The sequence below is a fragment of the Helianthus annuus genome, chromosome 8 (genome assembly GCF_002127325.2).
Source record: "Helianthus annuus cultivar XRQ/B chromosome 8, HanXRQr2.0-SUNRISE, whole genome shotgun sequence".
Taxonomy (NCBI): Eukaryota; Viridiplantae; Streptophyta; class Magnoliopsida; order Asterales; family Asteraceae; genus Helianthus; species Helianthus annuus.
The window spans coordinates 86519714-86546385 of NC_035440.2; the positions used below are offsets into that span (position 1 = coordinate 86519714).

General features: G+C 37.0%; 1 protein-coding gene and 3 long non-coding RNA genes across 11 annotated transcripts; 3 read left to right on the plus strand and 1 right to left on the minus strand.

Moving 5' to 3' along the window:
* Positions 1 to 1232: 1232 nt before the first annotated feature.
* LOC118481299 lies at positions 1233 to 2672 on the minus strand. The gene is made up of 3 exons (XR_004865331.1): positions 2555 to 2672; positions 1970 to 2036; positions 1233 to 1324 (listed from the first exon to the last, which is right to left on the minus strand). It is a non-coding gene; the product is annotated as an uncharacterized LOC118481299 (long non-coding RNA).
* Positions 2673 to 7959: 5287 nt separating this feature from the next.
* Positions 7960 to 12233, plus strand: LOC110873326. 8 transcript variants are annotated; one of them, XR_004865336.1, is made up of 11 exons: positions 7960 to 8230; positions 8329 to 8393; positions 8675 to 8797; positions 9507 to 9836; positions 10093 to 10204; positions 10297 to 10474; positions 10573 to 10772; positions 10904 to 10963; positions 11360 to 11463; positions 11576 to 11636; positions 11932 to 12233. It is a non-coding gene; the product is annotated as an uncharacterized LOC110873326 (long non-coding RNA). The 8 variants fall into 8 exon arrangements; XR_002555047.2 differs by having other exon boundaries at positions 9507 to 10204; XR_002555051.2 differs by having other exon boundaries at positions 9507 to 10204; positions 11597 to 11636.
* A 1683-nt stretch (positions 12234 to 13916) lies between these two features.
* LOC118481300 lies at positions 13917 to 15572 on the plus strand. Its single transcript, XM_035976716.1, has 3 exons — positions 13917 to 14058; positions 14144 to 14274; positions 14352 to 15572. The coding sequence occupies exons 1-3, from the start codon at positions 14030 to 14032 to the stop codon at positions 14498 to 14500; spliced, it is 309 nt and encodes a 102-aa protein (XP_035832609.1). The 5' UTR covers positions 13917 to 14029; the 3' UTR covers positions 14501 to 15572.
* A 117-nt stretch (positions 15573 to 15689) lies between these two features.
* Positions 15690 to 16584, plus strand: LOC118481301. Its single transcript, XR_004865338.1, has 2 exons — positions 15690 to 15946; positions 16044 to 16584. It is a non-coding gene; the product is annotated as an uncharacterized LOC118481301 (long non-coding RNA).
* The last annotated feature ends 10088 nt before the right edge of the window (positions 16585 to 26672 follow it).

Below are 26672 nucleotides of genomic sequence, written 5' to 3' on the forward strand. Positions count from 1 at the left end.
GATCTCCCTTTCCCGAGCAGCATTGACAATCTCAGTAAGGGTCTCGTACTTTGAAGGGGTTATGAACTCTCTATACTCTGCGCTTAGCATGTTATGGTAGTAATAGACCTTTTGCTCTTCATTCGTTATCAAATCATCGCAGAACTTCATCTTGTCCATAAACATCCCCGTGATCTTGTCTATGGATTCACCTTTATGTCTGAGTTGCATGAACTCTTCCTTGATCTTGTTTATGACCGCTTTGGGACTATGGTGTTTAAGAAACGGCGTCTTAAACTCCTCCCATGTCATGGTCTTAGCCGCTTCACTTCCAATCTCCTTCTTTTTGTTATCCCACCAGTCTTTTGCTTGACCTCTTAATTGACCCGTACCATAAGCTACGTAGTCATTTTCATCGCAATGAGTTCTCTTGAATACTCCTTCGATATCGCCTATCCATCGTTGGCACACAATTGGATCAACCTCCCCATTATATATGGGTGGTTTACAAGCCATGAATTCCTTGTATGACAAGGCTTTCGTCCTCCAGATTTTTCCTTTGCTAGATTCGAATTATCCTCTAGCTTCTTGATTCTCTCTTCTACTACTGATAAAATCATGTTTTGAATTTTATCAATGAAGTTCGACAAACTGTTTTCGATTGCCTTTCCAACCTCTTCGGCAATCACTATCCTCATTTGTTCGGTGACTCTTGGCACCGCATCATCATCACCTCCGTCCGCCATCTTTAATACTGAAATGTTTACATATATTGTTAAACATTCCATTTGTAGCACATGTTTTACTTGTTTTGATTTAATCAAGCTCATGACTTTACTCAATCATTCTTGTTTCATGCCTTTCTTGTGTTTGAGTGTGTTTACACACTCTTGATTCTATTGTTCTTGTTTCATGCTTTTCTTGTGTTTGAGTGTTTTTACACACTCTTTTCCATGCATATTTGTTCGTGATTTATTTCTATTTTATCAAAATTTACTTACACAATTGATTCTTACCGGATACTTGATCAAGCTTGAACTGAACACTTATTGACAACCTTGAGCTCTGATTACCAACTTGTAACACCCATTTTATAATACTATATTTAATAACATAGAACCTTGCCTTTCATGCCTAAGTTTTAGAGTTTACAAAAACTTTCAAGTTAAAACCATAACTAGACACAACATTCATGTAATGAACTTACGAAATTATAATCAAGATGATAACTACAATTGTTTACATAGTTTTTAAAAACAAAGGATCAAGTGCGGAAGCGTTTGTTAGAGTGTTCGGTTCGGATACATATGCTTGATCATCATCCTTCTACAAGAAAACCTGAAAACTGAGCGTTTTAGACCAATGTTAGTATTATGGTCCTTGAATAATAATATAATCAAAACGGTGTGTTAAAACCAATTAAAGAAATCAAGAATAATGAAATTCATTATTTGAAACTGGGTGCTACCGTAACTTACGGTAGCCACCGTAAGTTACGGTGGCCCCTGGAAGTTCATGGCCTGCCGTAAAGCAGGAGGTTCCCACCGTAGCCTTTTGATTGCTACCGTAAGTTACGGTATCACCGTAACTTACGGTGGTCTCTGTACTTGTTTTCTTGTTTTGGTTATTGACCTTCTATTCCCGGTTTGCAGTAAAATTATTCTCGAACATGATCATCACCTAACCAATTTAGGATACTCATATTCTGATTATTACCCGCTATCATGTTTCGCTTTCCCCATGAGGGGTTGCTTATGCAAGAATTTACATGTTTAAGTAATGATATCTAGCTTCATGTTACTACAAGACTTATTTTGACCCGTTTGGGTGCTAAATTAAGCACCTTGCTGGGATTCAATTTCCATGTTTTTCACTTGTTTAAGACAATAATCAAATTCATGACATATTGATAGCTCTTGATTGTCATGTTTTTGAATAACGACATAAAACCAACAATAAGCACAATGTAATGAAACGATAAATTTCATACCTTTAGAGCACGCCTTTTCCCCGTGTATTCTCGCCGGCTTGTCCGCTTGATGATCCGGACTCTTTGCCTAGAAATTCAGTTTTTTTTAACTTGTTTAGAATTCTTTTCATGACCGTATTCACATCATTTGTGAGATATGATCAAAATCTACGTTTTCATCCTATTCTAACATTTAAAACCTCACTTAGGCATTTCAACGAACACCTAACGGGTCATATTTTTCTACAATCATTACTAAGTTCATGACTTGCCATTTAACATCTAATTTCACTTTAATTAAGCAAATTGTACATACTTAAACATTCAAATTACTGAATTTCCTCATACAATTCAGCTTTTCACTAGATTAGGAATTCATAATCCTAGTGTTTGTCTAGTCTTTACAATATCATAAATCGCCTACAATGGTGATTGTAATTTCTTCAAGTATCATGCAATGATTTTCACAATTGATCATCTAGGGTTTAACCCTAAGCAACATATTATTTCAAGATTCATTCATGCATAACATATCTAGGTTCAATTTCAATTATTCACCATTGACCTAGAATTCATAGTGAATCAAAATATCAAAATTATACATACCTTTTGATCCCTATGACGAGGTGATCACTAATTCGTGTTTAGAACTTGATTTGGAGCAGATTTATAGCTTCAATTTTGAGTTTTATGAAGGTTTTAGGGTTTGGAACAAACCCTTGCTTGTCCCCTCCTTCCCTTGCTCGACCAGACACACCAAATGGTGTGTTTGGTAATTTTTTGTTACTATTTCAGCATTTAACTTTCATGTTTTGGCAAATTTAGTCCCTCACTTATCACTTAGTTTTTAATTACTATTGTTTTAACCAAGTGTAAGTTATTTCAAGACTAGTGGTTTTAACTAGGTTAAAATTTCTACATGGTTATTTCTTGTTTATGAAATCCTTAAATTTCTAATATAAAGATTTATATTTTCGGGGTGTTACAAGTAAACAGGTTGTTTTACTGGCCAAAGTTAAGGGCAGATGTGATGGATTATATTAAACACTATGCTGTATGTCAGCAGTGCAAAGCAAAGACATTTGCTTATCCGGGTATGTTGCAGCCCCTGCCTATTCCTAAAGGTGTATAGGAAGATGTTGCTATGGACTTCATTGTAGGCTTACCAAAATCGGCTGGCAAGGAAGTCATTTGGGTAGTGGTTGACAGGTTAAGTAAAGGGGCACACTTTGTATCCTTGCAACATCCTTTTATAGCACTGGATATAGCTCAGTTGTATTTGGATCACATTTACCGTTTACATGGTCCTCCTAAGTCAATAGTTTCTGATCGAGACAAAGTGTTTGTAAGCGCATTTTGGAAAGAATTATTGGTTTTACAGGGAATTGAGCAGAAGATGTCGAGTTCTTATCATCCACAAACGGATGGTCAGACAGAAGTTCTAAACAGGTGTTTGGAGAATTATTTGAGATGTATGTGCTTTGAGAAACCGAAGGATTGGCCGAAGTGGTTTCCATTAGCTGAGTTTTGGTACAATACTTCTTACCATTCAGCTATTAAATGCACTCCATTTGAAGTGATTTATGGTCAGTCACCACCTATTCATTTGCCTTATCTGCCGGGTGAGAGCAATGTGGAAGCAATAGATAGAAGCCTAAGTACCAGAGAAGAAGTTATCAGGATTCTCAAAGCTAATTTGGGCCAGGCACAACAGAGAATGAAGCAGTTAGCCGATACACACAGAACAGAAAGGTGTTTTAAGATTGGAGATTGGGTTTATTTGAAATTACAACCGTATAGACAGCAGTCAGTGGTTCAAAGAGGTGGTCCAAAGTTGTCTGCCAAATATTTTGGACCTTACTTAGTTTTGGCAAGGGTTGGAGAAGTAGCTTACACACCGCAGTTGCCGGAAGGGTCCTCTATTCATCCTACAGTGCATGTGTCAATGCTTAAAAAGTATTATGGTTCTGAGCCCATTTCTTCGTCAGTGGTTAATGAAGGTATTCTGCAAACAGCTGAGAAACAGCCTGAAAGTGTGGTGGATACTAAGGTTCTTAAAAAGTTCAATCGAATGGTAGTACAGTGGCTGATTAAGTGGAAACATGTGGGTGTGGAAGATGCGACGTGGGAGGATGCTAAAGTACTAATGCAAAAGTTCCCAAATTTTGATCCTTGGGGTCAAGGATCAGGTTATCAGGGGGGTATTGATACGGATCAGTAGTTTAATGTGGATCAGTAGTTTGATAACAGATCAGTAGTTAAAGGATTAGTAGTTAAGGGGTCAGTCAGCAGTGGATTGGGGTGTCAGTTAGCAACAGAGGATTAGTCAACAACGGATTGAATTGTTGATTAAACAACAGTGGTTTGGGTGTTGGTTAGTAACAGGGGATTGGTTGTTAGTTAGTTAGACAGTTAGGGTGGTAGTTGGTTAGTAGTTGTGTTGGTTGTTGTAAACTGGGGTATAAAAGAGATATGTTGTAATAGAATAGGGTATCTGAAAAATAATAACAAACTCTTCTTAGTCTCTTTTTCTCTCAACTGTCATTAACGACCTCTCGAAGCTCATTCTTTCAATTGAGTTTCCTGAACGCTAATAGGACTTGACCATTGTTAATTCAATCTCAAATTCATTCAAATTTCAATCCTTATCCGAACACCACTAGAGTACTTCTCTTACTCTTTCACTCGGAAATTTTGTTTTTTATGTTGTAATTTAAATTTTAACGATGGCAGTATTGTGAGATATTTCCCTACGTTCCGAAGTTCAACATAGGAAAGAGCAGTGTTAGAGTATATCCACTTCTCTCTCTCTCTCTCTCTCTCTCTCTCTCTCTACATCTAACTTAATATTTTTTTTTTAATTTGTAATTTGAATTTTAATGATAGCGATATTGCAAGATATTGACTTGACAGGGAAGGAAAAGAGGGATATTAAGGATAGTGTAGACGAAGTCGTGAGGAACATACTTAGGGAGGAGAAACTATGCATATGAGGTAATCTTAATGGCCATATTGGAAAGGGTAGTGTTGGTTTTCCTTTGGTGCGTGGTGATAGAAACGAGAGCGGGAAGGATCTTCTTCGTGTTGGCCCATGATCTAGGCATTATAAATTTGTTTTAAAGAAGAAGGATTCACATTTGATTACCTTTTTCATTAGAGGATTTAACACACAATTCAATTATTTTTTGATTAGGCAAGTAGTTCATAATCAGTGGAATGATTGCAAAGGTATGCCAGGGGAGTTAGTAGTGACTCAACATCGACTGTTGGTTGTTGTTGGTTGCTGATATAGCCATAAGAAATGTTTTAGTATAGGGTAGGATGAAAAGTGGACCTAGGATTTGATGGGGTAGTTTGAACTTGATATGTACCAATCGGATTTGATAGATAATCCGTTGAGTGGATCAAACTCAAAAGAAATTAGCAAGAAGCAAGAGTAGCAATTTAGAGAGAATGTTAGACTTTCACAATTTTCATTCATAATCATTATGAAGACTAACAAAACGTTTAAATAATACAATGAAAAACTAAAAGGAACCACTACTTCCTAACCCTAAGGAAACATGGAATCATGGGTTATCCCATATCACCCTTAATTTAGCCCACATGAAAAATAATAAAACAAACCAAAATTAAATAACTAAACAATTAAGAAATAGAATTTAAGTAATCGTATGCATGACACACACATCTCGCTCCACCCATAAGAGGATCCAATATGATGGCTTGGGTCATATGTGTGGCACACATCAGAACTTTGAAGTATGAAAATATTACATTGTTCAGAGATAAGATTATCTCGACAAGCTCAACTGGATTGGATGGAACGCGAACCAGATGCGAGAAGCTATGGCGAACACTGTTACACAGGTAGCGAAAGAGACTTTAGGGGTCACAACGAGAACGACAAACAAGCATAAAGAGTCATGGTGTGTAAGGCCCAATAAACCTAGGTACCATGCTTATTGGTTAATGCCATCACACGTAGTTTTAGACCCAATGTGCAAAACCAAAAACACTAGAATTCTAACATAAAACACAACAAAGGTCAAATGTCAACCCAAGGTTCTAAATGTCAGCATGACTCAAACAAGGAAAATGCCATTGTCTACTATACTGCCAAGTAACCAAGTCAACCAACGCAAGGAAGCCGCCATCCTGACCATCCGAATCACTAACCTGACACACAGGCAAAGTGAGTTGTCAGCAACGTTGGGCATGAGTTCTAATAAATGAGTAATTCAAGTAATGGTTTCAAGGTTTTTAAGCAAACAAAGTTCTAAAACATATTTTTCAACAACAATAACAACTATAAAACAACATTTTTCAATCATCAAAAGATGTTTTTTTTTTTAAAACTCGTACATCACTAGGTGCTTGCCACCATAGACACAGCGTTACCTTGACGCAACGATGGCCTAAATCTTAGACACATTGTCACCTCGACGCAACAACGATCTACATCGCTAGATGTTTCGCCACCTTGATGCAACTACCGTCTACATCACTGGACATAACGCCACATCGACGCAAGAACTATCCACGTGCATAAAGGCTCATGTCACCTTGACGCAACAATCTCCCACATCAAGACTCATCCCTGCCCTAAATAGAGACCACTAACATAAAAGACTCTAAAAATCACGTTTACAGTCAAACTCATATGCATATAATTTAATCATCAAACAATTACGTAAAAACAACATCATTATGCCATTCATTATTAAAAATGGTTCATAAAAAAAAAAAAACAGTTAAGCATGTGTAACAATCACAAAATGATTAAACGTAAAAAGGGGAACTATAGAACTCACCTCAAGCAAACGTTACAAAACTCTAAAACTCATTATTGTCTAATCGACCGCTGCTCCATGCTATCAAACTCTTAACCTAAATAAATTCCACAGGTCAACACCATCTAAATCTCCGAGTAAGAAACTCACCTAATTTGACTCGTTACCTTAACCACGTCCCGAATCCCACCCGGGGACCCTCTCTGGTTCGTACACCACCGAGCCACCCCTATGATGACCCAATCACCTAGCCAAGACCCCTTTACGGGTGACCGACTCCACAACCGTAACCAGCCACACCATGTTCGACCCCCTCCCCATCATCATCACCAGACCCCTTGTGGGTTTGGTTTACATTTTAAACCCGATGTTGGCCAATTTCAACTAAAAAATATCTACATTCTAAATCATAGGATTAGGATCAAATACAAAGTCTCATAATTATAAAAAGGGTACAGAGGCTCCATAAAAACCCACTACAAAAAAAAAAAAAAAAAAAAAAAAAAAAAACTAAACACCCACCACCACCCAAAAACCTAACCCCCCCCCCCCTCACCCACCCATTTTTTTTTTTTTTTTTTTTTTTTTTGCCGAGAGAGGGGGGGAGGGTTTAGGTTTTTTTAGGTTTTTTGGGGGTGATTATTGAACACTTGTTACTCTATAAATCGTTCTTACACTTCTTATAATTAGGAGCCTTTGTAGAATAACTTAAACCCTGAATCATAACATAAAGTAAAATACTATAAATCCCCATAATCCAAACTAATCTCACACATATATTGTAAATTGTTATTTGGAATGGAGAGTGGGGTTCAACGAACCTTCACTAACTAGTCATTGACATGAGCTATAAAAACACTAATTGTTTTAGGTGGGGGCTCTTTATTGGATAAGCCCATTTCTTCTCCACATTCGAGCATTCAAAAGGCTTATCTATCTATATCTATACTATTATAAAAAGGAGAAGTGATGGATATGAATGTAATTTTACATCACATACAACTGTAAAAGCAATATGTACAAATAAAAACAACACATTTGAAAGGGATATAATAGTAATTAACATTAATTTTTAAGACACTAGAGAGATATAATAGTAAATTAATCATGCTCCTATAATTAAAATCTAGATTTCATTTCCACGTTTACCCTCTTGACCTTTCTCTACCTCAAATCAAAACTGTTACTGCTCTTTATTTCTTTAATATTGGACTTTATTTCTTTCAGTAATGGTCTTTTAATACTGCCCTTATCGACTACCTTGTCAACATTGGAATCCACCTTATTTCATCATCGTCAACACCAAAAAGCCAAACAATGGCAGATGGTGGAGTTTGAAAAGAATAATTGGGACTCTTTGAATGGCGATTGAAGTTCAACTGATACTCAGACCATGTTGCTTGAAAGATCCCAATAATGAGGTTTTTCAATACCGGAAACTGTAGAGGGTTCTTTGTTTCCGGCGGTGGAATGGACGCATCAATCACTAGTGAGTTTCTATTACTTTTCAATTTTTCAGTTTGATTCATCTTCAATCTTATTCGAACCCTAGAATTCGTATCCATGTATATGTAAATCAATATGCAGGGTTTGAAGAGGGGTTATCGCATATATGGTCAGCCTAGGGTTAGGATGAAGATGCACTGGCACAGGTAAGCAAATGACATCTTAATTTATGCAAAAAAATATGATTTGTTTCGATTCAGTATGGTGAGTTGAGATTTCGTTCACATTTTCAGTCTAAATTCTTCACTATCAGTATGAAACATATAGCTCGGAATTTCATGTTTTCTTTAATTGGGTTTGATTAAATTTTGTTTTGATTAATCGACTATTTTCATGATTTCATTGTAACACTGTGAATCTGGATAGAGAGTTTTGTACTTGTGGTAGATTGATTTGGTGATTTTAAACTTTGTTTTGATTATTACAGGAGACCACTCCAGTCGATGATGAGGTATTTGAAACACGTTGAAATTACAAATGAGGGATTGACGAGTGAAGAAGGGAATAAGAGGCTTAATGTATTGGCCCTAACAAGCTAGAAGAGAACAAGGTAGACCAATAACTACTATTAAAACATTATATTTGGTCTTTGATTTGGCAACATCATTGATATATAGTGTTTCTTTCTAGGCATATACTTCTGTGTTATACCTCAGAAAGTTTGACAACTTCAAAATTCATTTTAAGAGGGAAACCTTAGGGTGCAAACGAGCAGAGCGGCTCGCGAGCTACTCGAGATCGGCTCGAGAAAAAGCTCGAAACGAACCGAGCTTGAGCCTAAAATAAAAGCTCGTTTGTTTATCGAGCCCGAGCTCGAGCCTTACTGTAAACGAGCCGAGCCAAGCTGAGCTTATTTAAACTTGTTTATGAGCCGACCCCGAACCTAAAAATAAGCTTATTTAGTAACGAGCCCGAGCCCGAGCTTCACTTATCGACCTCGCGAGCCTAAAAAGTCTATTATGTATATTTTCTTATTTAATATATTAATTATAAGATAATAAACGAGTCGAACCCAAGCGAGCTCGAGCTTTGAAAACAAAGCTCGAATCTAGCCGAGCTAGAGCTCTCATAAGTTAATCGAGCTCGAGCTTGGTCAAGCTCGGGCTCGGCTCGTTTGCACCCCGAAACCTACATGTTTTCTGTAGAACAGGTAATATTGCACTATATGATATGTGTTTAGGACCTTGTTACAAGATTTGGCTGGAAACTACATATCTATATCTATAGTTGTATTGTTTTTCGTGATCTATCTTATGTAGGCTGTTGCAGAGACAACCCTGGGATTTATAAAAGAAGCACCAGCTACTAGAATTACTGGATTTAATGTGTACCATAAAAAAAGTGTATGATTCGTGTAGAATCGAGGCTTTGATTTAATTTAGGATGTTTTTAAGTTTATTAGTCAATATGTAATTTTTTATTTCAGCCCTACTGGAAAGTAACCGGTGAGGGACATTCGAAAGGGTATGGGCATAGTCAGAGTTCTTGAAGCAAATTTCACAGAACCGGCACACGACAAGCAAGATTTTTTGTGTTTTTACGGCTGGAAATGAAGCTAAAAGTCTAAAACAAATGCAATTGAAATACTGGTTTGTTTTTCTTTTTTAAACACAATTACATTTTAGTAATTTACATTTGAGATTTTTTTGGTAAAGAACACATGAGACCATGATTGGACACGTAGTCGAAATGGGGGTTCATGCTATATTATTGTTGATTATTGATGTTGCTACTTATTTTAAATTTCTTGAAATGCAAAAGATAACAAGAGTCCTTATCTGTCGGGGGGTATTATCTACAAATGGACTGTACAAATGATTCACACCCGAATTTTATTGGTGGCAGTAAGGATGTAGAGTTGCCTATGCAGCAAGTCAAGTCTTCTTTTTTTTTTTTTTTGGGTAAAGTGCAGCAAGTCAAGTCTTCTAGGATTGCTTCGGCAGTTTCAAGGCAAAAGGTGTAACTATGTATAGTCTGGTGTTAGTTTTGCATCTTTGCTCGCTTGCTGATGGCTCTTTTTCTAACTATTAGTTAAATTTTGTTGGTCAGGATGCTGCTGCTGAGTTGGATAAAGCACCACAATGTATCAAGTGATGCACATTTCTTAAATTAACAAGTGTAGTGTGCAGATTTAGTTTGTTGTGATGGGCTTCTTTGGAAATTCATGGTGAGCAGTTACCGCCAAACATCCAGAAAGAAAGGATATGCATAAGTTGCTCTGAATCAGGTGAGTGGAGTATTACAAGCTGGGTTCTCTTTCTTTACACATTGTAGTACGAAAGATATAATAATATTAACTGATGTTAGTGTTATTTAATTAATTAGGTTGTCTCATTTGTTGTTCCACACTCCCATAGCCATCTTCTTGTCCTCACAAACAGATTTCGTATTGGATGCTCTAAATGATTCAAAGACTGGTGTTGTAGGGTTTCTCTTCAGTTAGCAGGCCCTGTTCGTTACACGACGTTTATACAATTGTCGCTCAGCTAAACATTATTAATCAATGAATTGTTTAACGTTACCGGGTCAGCCTCCTTTCCGTTTTCGTATGCCTAGCGCTACACTAATGATGTATTCAATGCACGGTCTTAGTCTTTACCATCGCAACTAACCGCTACAGGCTTTTTTTTTTTTGCTTTGAATACATGGGGTATAGAGAAATCTGCTATAGACGCACATGAATCGAACAAACCTCAAGTTCAAGAATGTGCTAGGGGTAATCGACATGTTTCAGTAATGCCCACCGGGTGTTTGTTAATATATTTCAATGAATTTAGCCATTATTGTTTTTCAAAAAGCTATGATTAGTTTCTTACATTAGATAGCAAAACATCTAATCTCATAGAATTATGAATAAAATGTTGGGATGCTACAATTTTTGGGGGGCAGGTTAGTTATTTAAAAATACAGAGATTGAAACAAGAAATTTTGTTTTATTCTATCCTATCAAATATGGCAGAAGAATCTTTATTATTAACAAAGTAATAATCTGCCCAAATTTATTTATGAGAAAATTGAAGCGTACATGAAAAGATAGTGAAAATGCACCTTTCTCATGGGTTTTAAAGTCAATGACTAATCATGTGACTTTTTTTTTATGTAATTTTTTTAGGTTGAAATATTTTCATGTTGCAAGGAGATTGTTTAAATATGACACATTACAAGGTGTTCAGAAAGAACGAGTCTTGAGGTTAATGAACTAGAAAGAACAAAGAAGTAAGGAAATGAATAATATGTCCTTTGCTTAATCTCTGAAATTCAGTTATTTATCATGTATCTTAATTTGTAGTGACTAATGTTTTTTCTTTCTTTCTTTCTTTCTTTTTAGTATCTTACCAATGGAAAAAAGTGACAACATGAACTACAATACTCATAGGACCGTATCTCTGGTAATTGCTACTCTACTTCATTTATTTTAGAGGTGGTAACTTCACCTGTTCAGTTAAGAAGCAAGTCAAATGAAAATATATTTTATCGCTTAACTGGTCATATAGCAGATACGTAAAATAAACAAGATAAAGTGGGCTAAGTAGTCTAAACTCAACACAAACATGTAATCTTATAGAAACGTTTTATTTACAGAAACTTGCCTTTGCTTAATGTCTTTATTATTCATTTTATTGATCGTCTTTCTTATTTTTCATTACTAATGCTTTTGTTTCTTTTTATTTTAAAATCTTACAGATGGAAAAAAGTGACAGCATGAAGAATTCCAATGCTGCTAAGATGGTATCTCAGATTTAGCTTCCTTATTTTAGAGGTGGTCTTATGTTAACAAATGAGTCAAAACCAGACATTTTAGATGTGGTCATTATTTTAAGAAATGAGTCAAATGAAGTAATATTATATCTTCTAACCAGACAGATGGAAAATTTCTAAACAGACAAGGTCAAAAGGGCCGAAACCTCATTTGTAATTTGTATGCATATCCATGTCCTTTTATCTAGATGATCATTTATATAGTAAAATGGCACAAGTTGTGTAAAGTCATTATTTAAAGCTCAAATTGAGAAAGTGATTATACTTTGAGAGGTAATTAGTACTTCTGTTTATGTGGGATAACTTTTTCATTGTAGATTTGATTGAAGCACATTGTTAACTTTTTCCTTACATGTTTCCTTTTTAATTGCAGTATTTTATAATTAACTCTTGAATTTGCTATGTTTGGGGTGGTGTTTGATCTTAAATGTGGTCAAATGGGTTTAAAAAGTATTCGGTAAAAGTTAAACGGGTCAATGGGATATACATGTATTGGGGGTAAATGCACCGTCTCTTCAAGCCGGCATTGAAGCCATTAACCCTTCACCAACCCTTGCTTCCATGCACCATCGTATTTCAAACATTTTGTTGTGGTATAATTTATATACAAGGTAGCATGCTATTATTTAACTGTCTTCTGTGGCCGTTAAAAACTTAACGTTTAATGTTTGAATTTTTTTCTCGCCTAACATTGTCGACCCCGCCGCAACGCGCGGGCTTCCCACTAGTATTACTATATAAAGCATCTCCTTAGGACAAAGATGTAATTTCACTCACAATTTTTAAGATGGCATGTGAATGGTCCGTTCAAATCCTAAATTATTTGCCCTTTTCTTCCATTCTTGCCCTTCTTCTACCCTACATCAGCGAACATGTATTGAAATTCAGACTCCTCGCATCACTGAAACGTTGCATGATTGAGACTCTATCATCAGTTACAAATACTGAGTTTAATTCTTTAATTTTTATCATGGAGTGTGTAATCAATTTCATAATTGAATGTCCATTCCATTTTCGCATCAAATGCAATTGAAGACGTGGGTTAAATCCCATTTAACCGCCGCTTCCCTGCTCCCCTCTCTCTCTAGCGATTCACCAGATCTATGAAGTTCGATGAAGATTCTTACCTCCTGGCTCCGAGAACAACCCGTAGGCGCTCCAAATCAAGGTATAAATCTTGAATCCAAGTCGACAATCGACGTTGAATTTGCCACCAGAAGCATCCGTGTTGAGTAGAAGATTATAAATGCTCAGATTTGGGAAATTATCGGTCAAAAGAGGTTTGTTTTGTTCTGGATGGTGTAATTGGTTGTTAGTTAGTTGAATGTTGTGATTGAATATGATGTTGTTTGTTTCATAACGTGCTTGGAAATAGTCTGGGTTTAGGTTTTGATAATATGGTGTTTCTAGGGTTTATAAGCACTAGCGTTTGTCTGGGTTGTTAAAGATTTGATATGTGTTTAAGATTTGATAGAAAAATGTCGATATGGGTTGTTAATTTTGTTATAAAAATGATGAATTAGATCTGGCTTTCTGATCTGTAACTTTGTGTTATTTTTACGGCCAAGCTAGGGTTTAGGTCACACTCTAGCGAGATCTCTGGCCAACAAAGTTCAAGCATTCTATTTCATATCTTGCTAATTTCATATAGATGGCCGATCCTGAAAAAAATATCTGAAATCTTTACTTAGTGTTGTGTGTTGCAGATTTACTCTATCAGAAATGTTGTTGCTAATAAGTTGAAGTCACTTGCAGATGAATTTAGTCCTCATTGAGGAATGGAGCACATCGTTCGACAGGTTTGTCTCATTATTTTCAAATTCCAGTTATCAATTTTGGCTATTCTGTTTTTTTGTAATTATTTTTCTTAATATTTTCAACACTTATGTTGGTTGTGAATATATTCGTTTAATAGGATGGTGATGATGAAGGTAAATTTGGCGATGATGAAAATATCACAGGTTCAGGTCAACTGAACCCTGGAATTTTCTCATCTGGTATCAATGTTGTAGCACACGAGGATATGGAGCCTAGCTCAGTAAAACTTCTTAGGTATGATTCGTTAAACGGCTTTCCATTTTGGATCCTCGTGTTTTATCTTTTTTCCTCTTTTTTACAATTTTTTTTATATTTCCAGTGGTTCTGCGGTCCATAGCACGATGGGCAGCGGTATGGGTTCTCACAACTTTGAGGCTGTTCCGTCTTCGTTTTCTTCGGCACCAGCTCCTGAACTGCACGTTCCAGAATATTCCAGTGTTCCCAAAATTAGTAAAGTTATTTAGAATGAGTTCAAGATGGGTTGTAATGTGTTTGCATTGCTTAACATGCTTTCTGTTAATTGGTAGGAACTAGGAGTGCATGCACAATCTTTGTCTTCAACTTCGGATCGCATTATAAATACCACGGCAGAACTTTCACTGACTACCAAAGATTTATAATTCAAAAAGGGTTAATTGATTTTTGTCCAGGGTTTTATTATTATGGTCTAATTTAATTTTTGGGATTTTTTTTTGTCAGTGAGGTTTAATTCCTAAAGATTCGGATTATGATTGTTTGGGATAGTTTAAGATAGAATTATGAACTACAAGAACTTCGGGAACCAACCTGCGGCTGCAGCGGAGGCTGGCGGCGGGGGCGCAAGGCCACCGGGGAGCTTCCATTTAACTCGACAAGGGTCAATATATTCATTGACTTTTGACGAGCTACAAAACACTATGGGTAGTAGTATCGGTAAAGATTTCGGGTCTATGAACATGGATGAGCTGCTAAAGAGCATTTGGAATGCTGAAGAGGTTCAAACAACAGGGAATAACACCGCCAACGGTGTGCAAGAAGGTGGCGGTGGTGATGGGGGAGAGGTTATACAACGGCAAGGGTCGTTAACCCTTCCGAGAACATTGAGCCAGAAGACGGTTGAAATTGATCCGCTTACAAACCCGAACCGTCAATGCATAAAAGGGTCAGTTTTGGTTTTGAAATTGGTAAGAATTCGGTCGCGCTCACAGTTTAAGTCTTGCTCGGTCAGAATCAATGCTCACCCCTAGCCATTGAGTTAGTTATTAAAGTTCAGTCAGTCATACAACACTGATGTTAGGATCCTAATTAAAAGATTGTGCTATTTGGTTTAACCAAAACATATCATCATATGCATAGGATATGTAGAAGCATATGGCCTTACAAAGCATTTTGATCTTCACCATGTGAATATTAGATTTTTTTTTCCCGTTTAGTGAATTATAACTTACTTATCTGACAACACTCAGCATATAGAAAGGAACTACCAATAACGATTATGATTTACCTTGCAGGAATGTTTATCCTAACTTACTTAGTCATGCCTTATATGGCGCCCTTTTCTATCATTTATGTAGGGACACTATCACTTACTTGAAGAGTTATGTCTGCAGTCAAGCAAAGCTATGGTGAAAAAAATGCTTGTACAGTGTCTCTTAAAAGTTAGATTTACCCAAGAGCTCATAAATGTTCCTATCAGCAGTGGCGGACATAAGGCTTACCGGGGGGCAACCTCCGCTACGGCTTGGCGCGGAAAAATTTGGAAAAATTAGTTTAAATTTTGGAAAAATTTGACCTTTTTTTCGATTTCGTTATGGCTTATTTATAAAACGTTACAGCTTAGTTTCGTTTCTAGATCCGCCACTGCCTATCAGCCAAATATAAAACCACACAGTTGGCATTCAGTGATGATATTCTGGTATATATTGTTGATTGACGGGCGGGTTTGGGTTGCGGGTCAGAATGGGTAGTTCAAAACAGGTTGGTTCAAGAAGGGTTATTTTTTTCCGGGTCGGGCTTGAGCGCTTAACCCAACGCTCGACGTAAAAGCAGCTCTGCGCGTGTGAAATCGGAGAAGAAAGAAAACCAAATGGCGGACACAAAGAAGAAAGAAACTACGGTTACCATTGACAAGAAACTTCTGCAGGTATGTCGTTTGAACTATTTACTGTATTTCATTTGTTAAGTTATATATATACACACACATTTATGATTTTGATGTGCGCTTGCTTGTTTGTTAACAGGCTTTTACGTTTTTTGACCGAAATCGATTGGGCTACATCAGGATAACTTGAGTTAATAATTAATATTCACCATCTTATCATGTGAACAAAGCAATGTCTTAATACCATTTAATTTATACGTATTTGCAAGTTGAAGATTTACGACTGATCCTGCATGCATTGGGGAGGGGTGCGGCTGTGATGGAGGAGAGCGGTGGAGGGGCTGCTGGTTGTGAGGGATGACAATGGGGCGGGGATGCCGGCGCGGCACAGACATAATATGACAAGAAGAGCTTTTCAGAAAAAACAAACACCTCCTAAACAAAAACGTCTTCAAAATCACCCGGACAAAGACCCATTTCATTAGAAAGGGCTGTCTCCATCATCCGCTTTGCGCTTTATTATGTCACTGAGCTATATTAGTACACTAAGTCATTTAGGTTATAACAAGTTATGTTATGTGTTAGTGACTTATGTATAAAGATAGTTCCATTAATATACTGATATGGACCTTAATAGGCTTTTGTATGTGTTAATGGAATATAATATGTTACACTAAAAATTTTATGACACAAAAATCATGTAAGGTGTTAATGAGTTATGGTTGATGATATATCTGATAATTGACTGTTATGAAACTTAATGGGTATGGTCTATTGGATTACACTGAGCCATTTTAGGTTAATTACTGCAAGTTTTATGTTGGTGTTAGTGACTTAATCTGATCATATATTTTTTTAAACGGCGAATTTCTTGTGTTAAGCCACCGTACTCCCCAAATTGGAGAGCTCTGTTGTCTCACTCCGGGCAAACTGTGTTTTCTTAAACGGCCCCACGCTGTCTTTAGAGTTCAGCTTGGGCGTTCCTCCGGAATGGAGGAAGTTGCAGAACTTCAACCAATTCCAGATGCTCACATTCCAGTCATGAAGTTTAAATTTGATGCGATATCTACTGATCGTCTTTATGCCAATGTTTCACTTTTGGTTGTGCTAGATGCAAGTTTTTGTGGTTTTTGCGATTAGTATTACTATTTTGACCAAACATTACTCTCTCAAATGTTTTTCTTTGAATGAAATAAAATGTTAGAAACTCGGAATAGGTGTGGTTTGTAATAGACATCATAACTGAATCTGATATCACTCGGGACACCCGCGCAACGCGCGGGCATTCCCACTAGTATAATAAACGAGTGGAGCCCATTTGTAAATTACTTGAGGAGCCATAATGTTTCATTAAAAACTATAAACTACGTTAGAAGTATTTAGTATTTCTTTTTCTTTTTCGGCAGTGTTATAAAAGAGTATTAATATTCTCATATTCTTCCTATCTCTCTCTCTCTCTCTCTCTATATATATATATATATATAGAGATAGAATAAAAATGATGTGAGAATAAGATTTAGGGGATGTGGGAATAGAATCACCCGTTATAAAAACAAGTCAAGGCTAGAAATGCACTAGAATTTTTAACCAAAGTACATACAAGAAGACAGATAGAGTAAAAAGGAAGTGAGAATAAGATTTTGAGGGGTGTGGGAATAGAATAACTCATTATAAAAACAAGCCGAGGTCGATTAAAAACTGAATCTACTCCACTTAGACCATTCCAAATCAACCAAGGCCGATTTATCTTTTATCCATAAAAAATAGCCGCCTTGATATCTTCAATAAGTTTGAAAATTGGGAGTTTCTTAACACTTATTTAATAACTGGCTCGAGCTTGAATAAGCTTGCGAGACTAAAAACCTACCACCTAAAAAAACATATTGGTAATTATATAACATAAAACACAATAAACTTGAAAATAGATGTCAGCATAACATGTATTTAAGTCAAAATACATGAAAAATTATATATAGACATATAAAATAACTAAATAATACATATTTAACAAACATCCCAAACTTGAGATGGGCTCGAGCTTATGAAATTACTTACGAGTTGAAATTGAGCTTAGGCCACAAAGTTTTAAACGAGAAAAGGGCCAATCTCAAGTTCACTTAAATTAAAGAAACCTAGTGGAGTTCCGGGAACGACTCAAAACATCTATGTCCGTTTTGTCAAACCATATTTTTAGGGGCTTTCTCCCTTTTTTGGGGTACAGATCAATTCATTATAATAGAGACATGAATAAGAAATATCGGTGTATAGTACAACTAAGGTACCAATAGTGATGCAATATCAAGCAACATATAACATTTGTAACATTCTTGACTGTTGAGGTGTATAGTAGATTTGTATGCATAGTTATCGTATCTCCCTACTTGGTAAATGTCTCCATTTTTATTTAGTTCATAACAAGACGACTGTTGAGGTGTATAGTAGATTTGTATGCATAGTTATCGTATCTCCCTACTTGGTAAATGTCTCCATTTTTATTTAGTTCATAACAAGACGAAAACCACCATGGATGGACCTACAATATAGGGTGCAGGTCAACCAACCATGCTATTTTTTTTAGAGTAAACTGTCATTTTGGTTCATGTGGTTTGGGCACTTTTGCCATTATAGTCCAAATCTCAAACTTTTTAAATCCGAGTCCCTGTTATTTCACTTTTGTTGCCATTTTAGTCCAAAATTCAAAAACCCCCCTTTTTTACTGTTGCAGCCTGTCTATTTTGTCTTTTTGTTCAGTGGCATTTTGGTCATTCTGATTTTAATATAACATATTAATAATTAATAAACTAAATTAATATTAAGTTTATGTAATCCATTTTTGTTCAGATCATCATCTTGCCAAAACCAGAGATTTCTCCTATGGAACACCACCTGCCACACCCCTCTCGCACCACCACCCCCACCACCACCTGCCACCACCCTCTCGCACCAGCACCAGCACCACCACCTGCTCAAACTCCTTCTTAACCATCTCCGGTGTCACACCCCAACCGATGGCGGAATCATCGGGGCATGGCACTGAGCGAAACAGATTGTCCAAAAGTTTCCATAACAATTATTATTACTATTCAATTTATATAATACGTCCCATACCGTATCTTAAATAGCAAACAAATTATTACAGATAACATCAAGTCAAATATTCTGTTCCGACAACTCAGATTTTAAATATAAAAATTGTTCAAATGCTTCTAGGGACTCGATCTGCAAGATCTACAGACAACTATGCTCTAGACGCTTATTCTAAGCTCGCCCTCCTAGCAGATAAGCATCCTAGTTGCCTGTCACATACGTTAAAATAAAGTCAATACATAAAATGTAAAGGTGAGCATACAAGTTTGATAATAGCATATAGAGTTCGAAATAGTTTACGCATAACCAGCACGTACACAGAGGAAAACGAAGCATGTTAATTATCGACATGGATCTATCGATACCAATGACTGCGGGTTGACTGCCCGAGGTAATTCGCAATACATGATTACCACCGTAATCCATGCAAGTAATTGTCCTTAACAACCCCCGTGTGAACGGGTGCTGAGTCCAAACTATACTACTATCATCGTTAAGGCAGGTAGACAACATTCCACGTGTAAACATAACAACAAGCATTCATTTAGTCACGTAATACATGCGGTAACGGTTAGCGTTTAAAGTAATTGAGTAGTGTGTTTGATTGTGATTTAGAATAAGTAACGTATGTAACACCCAAAAGTGCCAAAGCAAAAAGGGTTCGAGTATACTCACAGTGATTGATGGATTGAAGGGAGCACTTGAGAGTAGGGTTAACCTGAATAGTTTGATAGCATAACGATAAGCAACGCGTAAAATGAAAACAAGTGTTGGAGGGTCGGACAGCCTGGTCGATCGGACGGTAGGTCCGATCAGACGGCTTGATCGTTCGGTTAACCAGTCCGTTTGGACAGTCTGTCAGGTCGGTCGGTAGGCCGATCGGGTGGACTGTTCGAGTGGATTGTTTCTTCCTTTGAGAATGATGTGTTTGTGTATGATGGTTTGAGTTTTGAAGTTTTCGTTGTAGCATTTGAAAACATTGAAGTTTCCTTACCTTTCAGGTCGATCGATCGAACGGTTCGTTCGATCGGCCGGCTTAACCGATCGGTTAGGTACTTTAACAAGTTCTTATCAGGGTGTCACCTGGTCGGACGGCTCGACCGATCGGGTGGCACTCCAACGCGTTGAACAAGTTGAAAATCGATTAAGTGTTGAAGAATAGTATCTCATGATCCGAAGAGTAATTCAAATCAGACCGTAGTCCGATCGAACAGCATTTCGTTCAATACCAGTCTTCATGAAATTGTCAATGTGTGGGGCCATGTGCTAGCCGATCGGCTGGCCTGGTCAATCGGCTAGCTTGTCCGATCGGCTGGGCTGTCCGTTCAGACAGTCAGCCCGATCGGTCAGCTTCCCGACCTGGTCGGCCTGTTCGTCTAACACTTGGCTGTTCTGATTGTTGGACGTTATGTCGAGGTACTTTGACAACGAGTTGAACCATAGAACCCTCGTTCTTACTTGTTTCTCCTGCTCGGACAGGAATCACCCAAATCCGGCCAGTGAACTGTTCGGAATAGAGTTTAACGTTTAACCCGAAATCAGTGAACCTCGTGGATAGAACCCGGATCTCGAACCGCACAACTACTAGAATGATTAGTGAGTCGGTTCAAGCTCCGTTTCTATCGGTTTGAAGGCATTGAGTGTAAAAGAGTTGAAAGAAAGTTGGAAAACATTCTTTCAATCCTTTTCACCATGTAAATGTTTAGATCTATGGAGGATCTTTGCTTGTTTATGTGGAAATCGGTTAGATCCAAGTAATTCTTGGTGGATTGAAGCCAAAACATGAAGTTCTTCAAGAACACCATGATGACATCATCTTAGAACACTTGAATCTTGATGATTTCACGGTTAGAAATCAAGATTTGTGTTGGTGCATCCGTCTGTCGCCTGCATCTTGTATCGAGTCTTGTGTCAAATAGGATAGAACAGGGCACGGAATCCTAGAAACATGTATTAGGAAGTGATTCTGCTCCAAATGGCATTTTGTAATTTGGAGCGAAATCTCATATAACCTTGATTTCACCCGAAATGTATTATAGCCTGATTTCGCCCGAAATACCATAGTTGTGATTTCGCTCATGCATGTAGGAGCGAAATCAGACTTCCTATATATATGGGTATGTCCAGGAGCGAAATCATTAAGGTGTTAGTGTGTTTTCTTCCGGTGAGCCACGAAGTGCTGCCGAAGTGTTGTCAGAGCTTGTAATCGTTGCAGTGATCAATAAATCAACAGTTAATAGTGAATACGGCTGAGATTGCACCAAAACATTAGTTTCCGCCTCTTGTTTTGGACAGGAATTCTTCTGATCGACTCATTCAGGGGCCGAAACCGATCCTACAAGTGGTATCAGAGCTCAGGAGGAAGAGTTCTTACCATTTCAGTTGTGTTTTCTGATTTTCTACACCTTCTTCTTCATTTTTGAAAATTTTTCTCAGTAAAATCGGCTCAATTTCACACACAGCACTCGTAAACATGTATTGACAAACCCTTGTAAGTTTCACAGTTAAAATCAACATAAAATTGAAATTTTTGAGGGTTTCGCTCGAAACTGTTCGTGCAAATAGTGACGTCATGGTGATTTCGCTTGTAATTGACTCTTGATTCCGCTCCAAAAAACGGATTTCGCTCCAAAGTTCAAAGCTGTTTTCGCTCCTATTGACCATCAAGTTTAATTCCGCTCCAAAATACAGTGTTGATTCCGCTCCAAGGTTACAAGAGTTGATTTCGCTCGAACGGCTTATTGTGATTTCGCTCCAAAAGCTGATATCGCATGAAACTGCATTGTTGCTATTTCGCTCCAGAACCTTAATTTCGCTCGAACTTGAAATTTTGTGAACTTGTGAATTTTGAAACATGGATAACGAATTTTATAACGCCTTTGCTAGTCCTATCTCAATTACTCAGAGTGCATTGCTTGAGAATGAAACCGGGACATCTCAGAAACCGCCCAAGCTCATGGATATTGATGATTACAACGCGTGGTCCGAATGGTTTGGAAATTGGGTTGAAGCTTATCACTTGGATGCGTGGGAACACACTGAAGAACCATATGTTAGACCTACAACGAATGGTGTTCAGCAAACAATTAGAGAAATGAGTACTGAAGAGAAAAAGAAATATAGAGATGAAAAATTGATGGTGAGTCTGCTTCAGCAAGCAATCAAAGAGGACATTTTGATCTTGCTTCAACATGATGGAACTGCATATTCGATCTGGACTGAATTGGAAGCAAAATTTGTAGGAAGCGATGATATACTTAAAAACAAAATGTCTCTCATGAAGAAAGAATTTGATCTTTTTCGGGGTTTGAAATCTGAAAACACCAAGCATATTATCGAAAGATATTGTAATTTGGTGAGAAATATGTCGAAACTTGGTATTAAAAAGGATACTGATGAATTGATTGAAAAACTTGCAGATGCACTACCACATGAAATCTGGGGAACTTTTCTGATGATGCTGAAAAGTAACAGAAAAGAATATAAAAAACTAACACTGGGAGAGTTTATCAAACACCTGGAAGCTCAAGAGATGGAGCAGCGAAAGATTGCCAGGATGAAGAACTACGATGGAGAACAAGACATCAGTATGTATTTCAAGAGTGGTATTAGTGAAAAGACAAATTTTTCTCCAAAAGTTGAAACCGCTTACAATGCAAAAGATTCTTCTGAAAAACCATCTCAGGGATTAAGCAGCTCAACAGGATTCTCTTCATTTCCGACATATGATCCACAGTTCACTACAACAAAGAGTGGGAAAATTCTTCAATGCAACATTGCCTTAAAGCTGGAAAATGATCAGAATTATACTGAGGAAGTTGCTAAAAGTCACATGTCTTTGTTGGTGACCGTGCTTGAATCTTACGGAGGCTTAGTTGCTGGAAGGATCGGTAATCCAATGCTCACGAAAGAGGATTACGATCAAATCGATGCCGAGGAGATGGAATTAATGGATATTAAATGGTGCATGGCCAGTGTGTTGAGACGGGCTGAGAAGTTTAAACAAATTACAGGCAGAGATGATTTTCGTGAGGCTCATGTGTCAACTTTAGGTTTTGATAAGTCTAAAGTTACGTGTTTTCGTTGCAAGGAAAAGGGGCATTTCAAAAGGGAGTGCACAAATCGTGAAGCTAGTGGAGCCCATAATCCTTTCGGAAACAATGATTATCACAAAAAGGCGATTTATCATCAAGTCATGCCACAGCAGTATCAACAACAACAACAGGCATCACATCAAGCACAAACTGCACATGGAAGGGTGATTGAAGATACAAAGAGAGCTTGTCTGGGAAAAGATGGTGGTTCTAGTTGGGATAAATACATTCCAACAAATAACAAAGTGTGTCTGGCAGATCAAGAAGATGAAAAGTTGGCTGAAGGCTTCAATTGGGACAATTTTTGCCCAGATCAAGAATTAATGGTCAAAGAAATGTCCAAAGACACGTCAAAAGTTAAAGCTTTTATTGCTAATGCTTATGATCTGAAATGGGCAGAAAAAGTAAGAAAGGTCAGGGAAGCTGAAGAAGAAAAGTGGAGAAAGATTGAAGAAGAGGAAGAAGAAAGGTTAAAAGCTGAAGCTGAAGCCGAGAGAAAGAGAAGAAATGAATTTTTCCAATCAAACAGAACAGTAAAAGATGTTCCAGAGTTTAAAATCAAAGTTGATACTAAAGCAGTCAAAGTTCCTGAAAAGTGCTTGAATTGTGATTCTTTGATCAAGCAAAACAATGAACTGTTGCTGTCACACCCCTAATTTCCACGTGTCACCGGTGGGCCCGGTGGGGGAGTACCGTGACGTAGTTGATATCATCATAGTCAAACAACACAAATTATAATGCACAGCGGAAGCAATAAAATAGATTTATTTCAACCATATAAAATGTAATATCCAGTATCACATAGTAGCTGAAATAGATCCACAGGCGGATCAATATAAAGAGGAAAATTGTTCAACAGATGAATGGCATGCCAAGCTTGCGAGACTCTAACGATGCTAAGGAGTAGCCAGCCTATTACGTGTAGAACCTGCACTTAATCTTTTTGGGGAAAATACGTCAGTTTACACTGGTAAATACAATTTAACTGACTCATTTTGAAAATCTTTTAAAAATTGATTTGAATGCACATGGCACAAAACTTTTTATAACTTGGGATAATTAATTAAATCTAATCTTGTAAAAGAATTACATGTTTGTTATGCGTTCAGTTGCACGGGTCGTGCCGGGTTTAAGGTTAATAGACACACCACATAGTATAAATCCGCGGCGGGAAACCAACGGTTATACCTTAAATAATATGGACACATCGTCGGGTGTACGCCTACACCCGCGTGTCAACGTCGTGGCCATTTTCGTAAAATGATGCCAAGGATATCCGGGACATGGTCATTAAACTCCCAAAGGCGTAAAACAAACAAAACTAAATTTTAAACGGGTCACATTGATAATACCCAACTACTAATGAGCTAGGGTCAATTGCCCGACCAATCGGTATTTTATATACCGTACCCCAAGCCCGTATAAGGGAAAATAAGTTAAAAGTATTACCTGAGTAAGTAATAACCACAATAAGCAAATGCAAGTGTCTTTTACTGGTCTCCTATTCTGGAACGAAGGTTTATAATAACCTATTAGAATCCTAACGGGTCTTTAACATAGCCTAAGCTTAGACCGGTTAGTTTCAAAGAATAAATACGGTTAAATCGCATGGAAGGCGAAAACCGGGAAGGAATGTGATTTAGGCCCAACAAGTTTGGAGACTTGTATAATATGGGTAAATTGACCACATTCTGGATTTTGAGACAAAGATGATATGGTTTGACCCGTTTCGGCTATTATGCGTAAACTAGTTACATAAGCCGATCCGAACGCGAGAATGCATAACGGGTAACCATATAAATAATATACAAGTTTCCTGAGATTATATGCACCAAATATGTTGTGATATCAGTAAGATATGTCCTATCATGCCCCAAATGATTTTAAACTCAAATTACGCCTCATAAGGGCATTTTGGTCATTTAAAAGGGTATAAAAGAGTTAAACTAGCAATCTGAGTTATATATCTGGGCAAAAGATCAAATACAAATAATCTTAACATACTAAACATACAAATTGAAGGAAAACCCAAAAAGACAAGGTGGCATTTTTGTAATTACCACCAACTATCAAAGTTACAACCAAAAATACCTAAAAAACACAAATTTTTTTAAACATTTTTTATTAAAAAATCGCTACATTTCGTTAGCAAAAAAAAAAAAATTTTGGCTGCTACTAAAAGTAGCGATTTTTTAATAAAAAATGTTAAAAAAATAAAATACAATAATTTGTGTGTTTTTTTTATTTTTTTAGATTCTTTTAGGTTTTTTGGGGGGTTTAGTTTTTAGCATTTTAGCTTGGGGGGGGGGGGGTTAGGTTTTTTTTAGGTTTTTGGGGGTGGGGTGGGGGGGGTAGGTTTTTTTTTAGGTTTTTTGGGGGTGGGGGGGTTAGGTTTTTTTAGGTTTTTGGGGGGTGGGGGGGTAGGTTTTTTTTAGGTTTTTGGGGGGTGGGGGGTGGGGGGTTTAGGTTTTTTTTGGGGGTGGGGGAGTGGTTAGGTTTTTTTAGGTATATTTGTAGAGTAACTTTGATAGTTATTGATAATTACAAAAATGTCACCTTGTCTTTTTGAGTTTTCCTTCAATTTGTATGTTTAGTATGTTAAGATTATTTGTACAAGAACTTTACCCTATATATCTGAATAACTCAGTAATTATACTTAGTTTATCATGTTATAACAGTAGGGTATCAAATACATGTGAATTTTATTAATTATAACCATCTTATGCACCAAAAGGGCATTTTGGTAATTTCACATAATCCTAAAAGGTCAAAACTGGAAATCTGAGTTTCAATCTTTAGTTTACTGTTGTAATATAGAATTTTACTAAATATATCAATAGGTATTGACTCTTATACATATAAACTAGTTTTGACATAGACTATGTCGTAAAAATGCCTAAAAAGGCGATTTGGAGCCATTTCCGGGTTTTAAAAGAAAAGATGATATTTTTATAATTCCAGAAGGCTCATAATAATAAATTTATCATAATAAATCAGTAGAAAAAGGTTTGAGGTCAAAAGGATTTATAAAACTCATTTTATGGCTCAAAAGGGCAAAACCGGCATTAGCCGAATTAAGCTTAAAACTCTAAGTTATGCTCAGCCTAAAAATAAATAAAAATCTCAAAAAATCCCAAAGTATTATTTTATAATAGTAGGTATAAAGTTTTGTATAAAAATTTGGGTTTAGATAGGCTATATGCAATTTACGCCATTAACTTATTAAGAAAGCTCCTAATTACGCTAATGAGCATAACTCTTAATCTAGACCTCAAACTGATGTCAAATTTTGGTTACAAGTCTATAATTCAGTAACTAAGATGTCTACCCTTTTACATTTTCAAAAATCATATTTTATGGACATTTGGGCATAATGGTCAACATATGGGCATTTAACGGAAATTTGCATAATAATTAGACAACTAGTGAACTAAGCCGTATAATCACAGAGGGTTATACTAACATGTTACTAGGTCCAAAGGAAGCTCTAAGGAAATCTTAAACTTGACTAAAACGGGTCAGAACTGAAAGTCAAAGCGAAAGTCAAACTATGCGACTTTCGGTTCCAAACCGGGTCTAAACAGAAA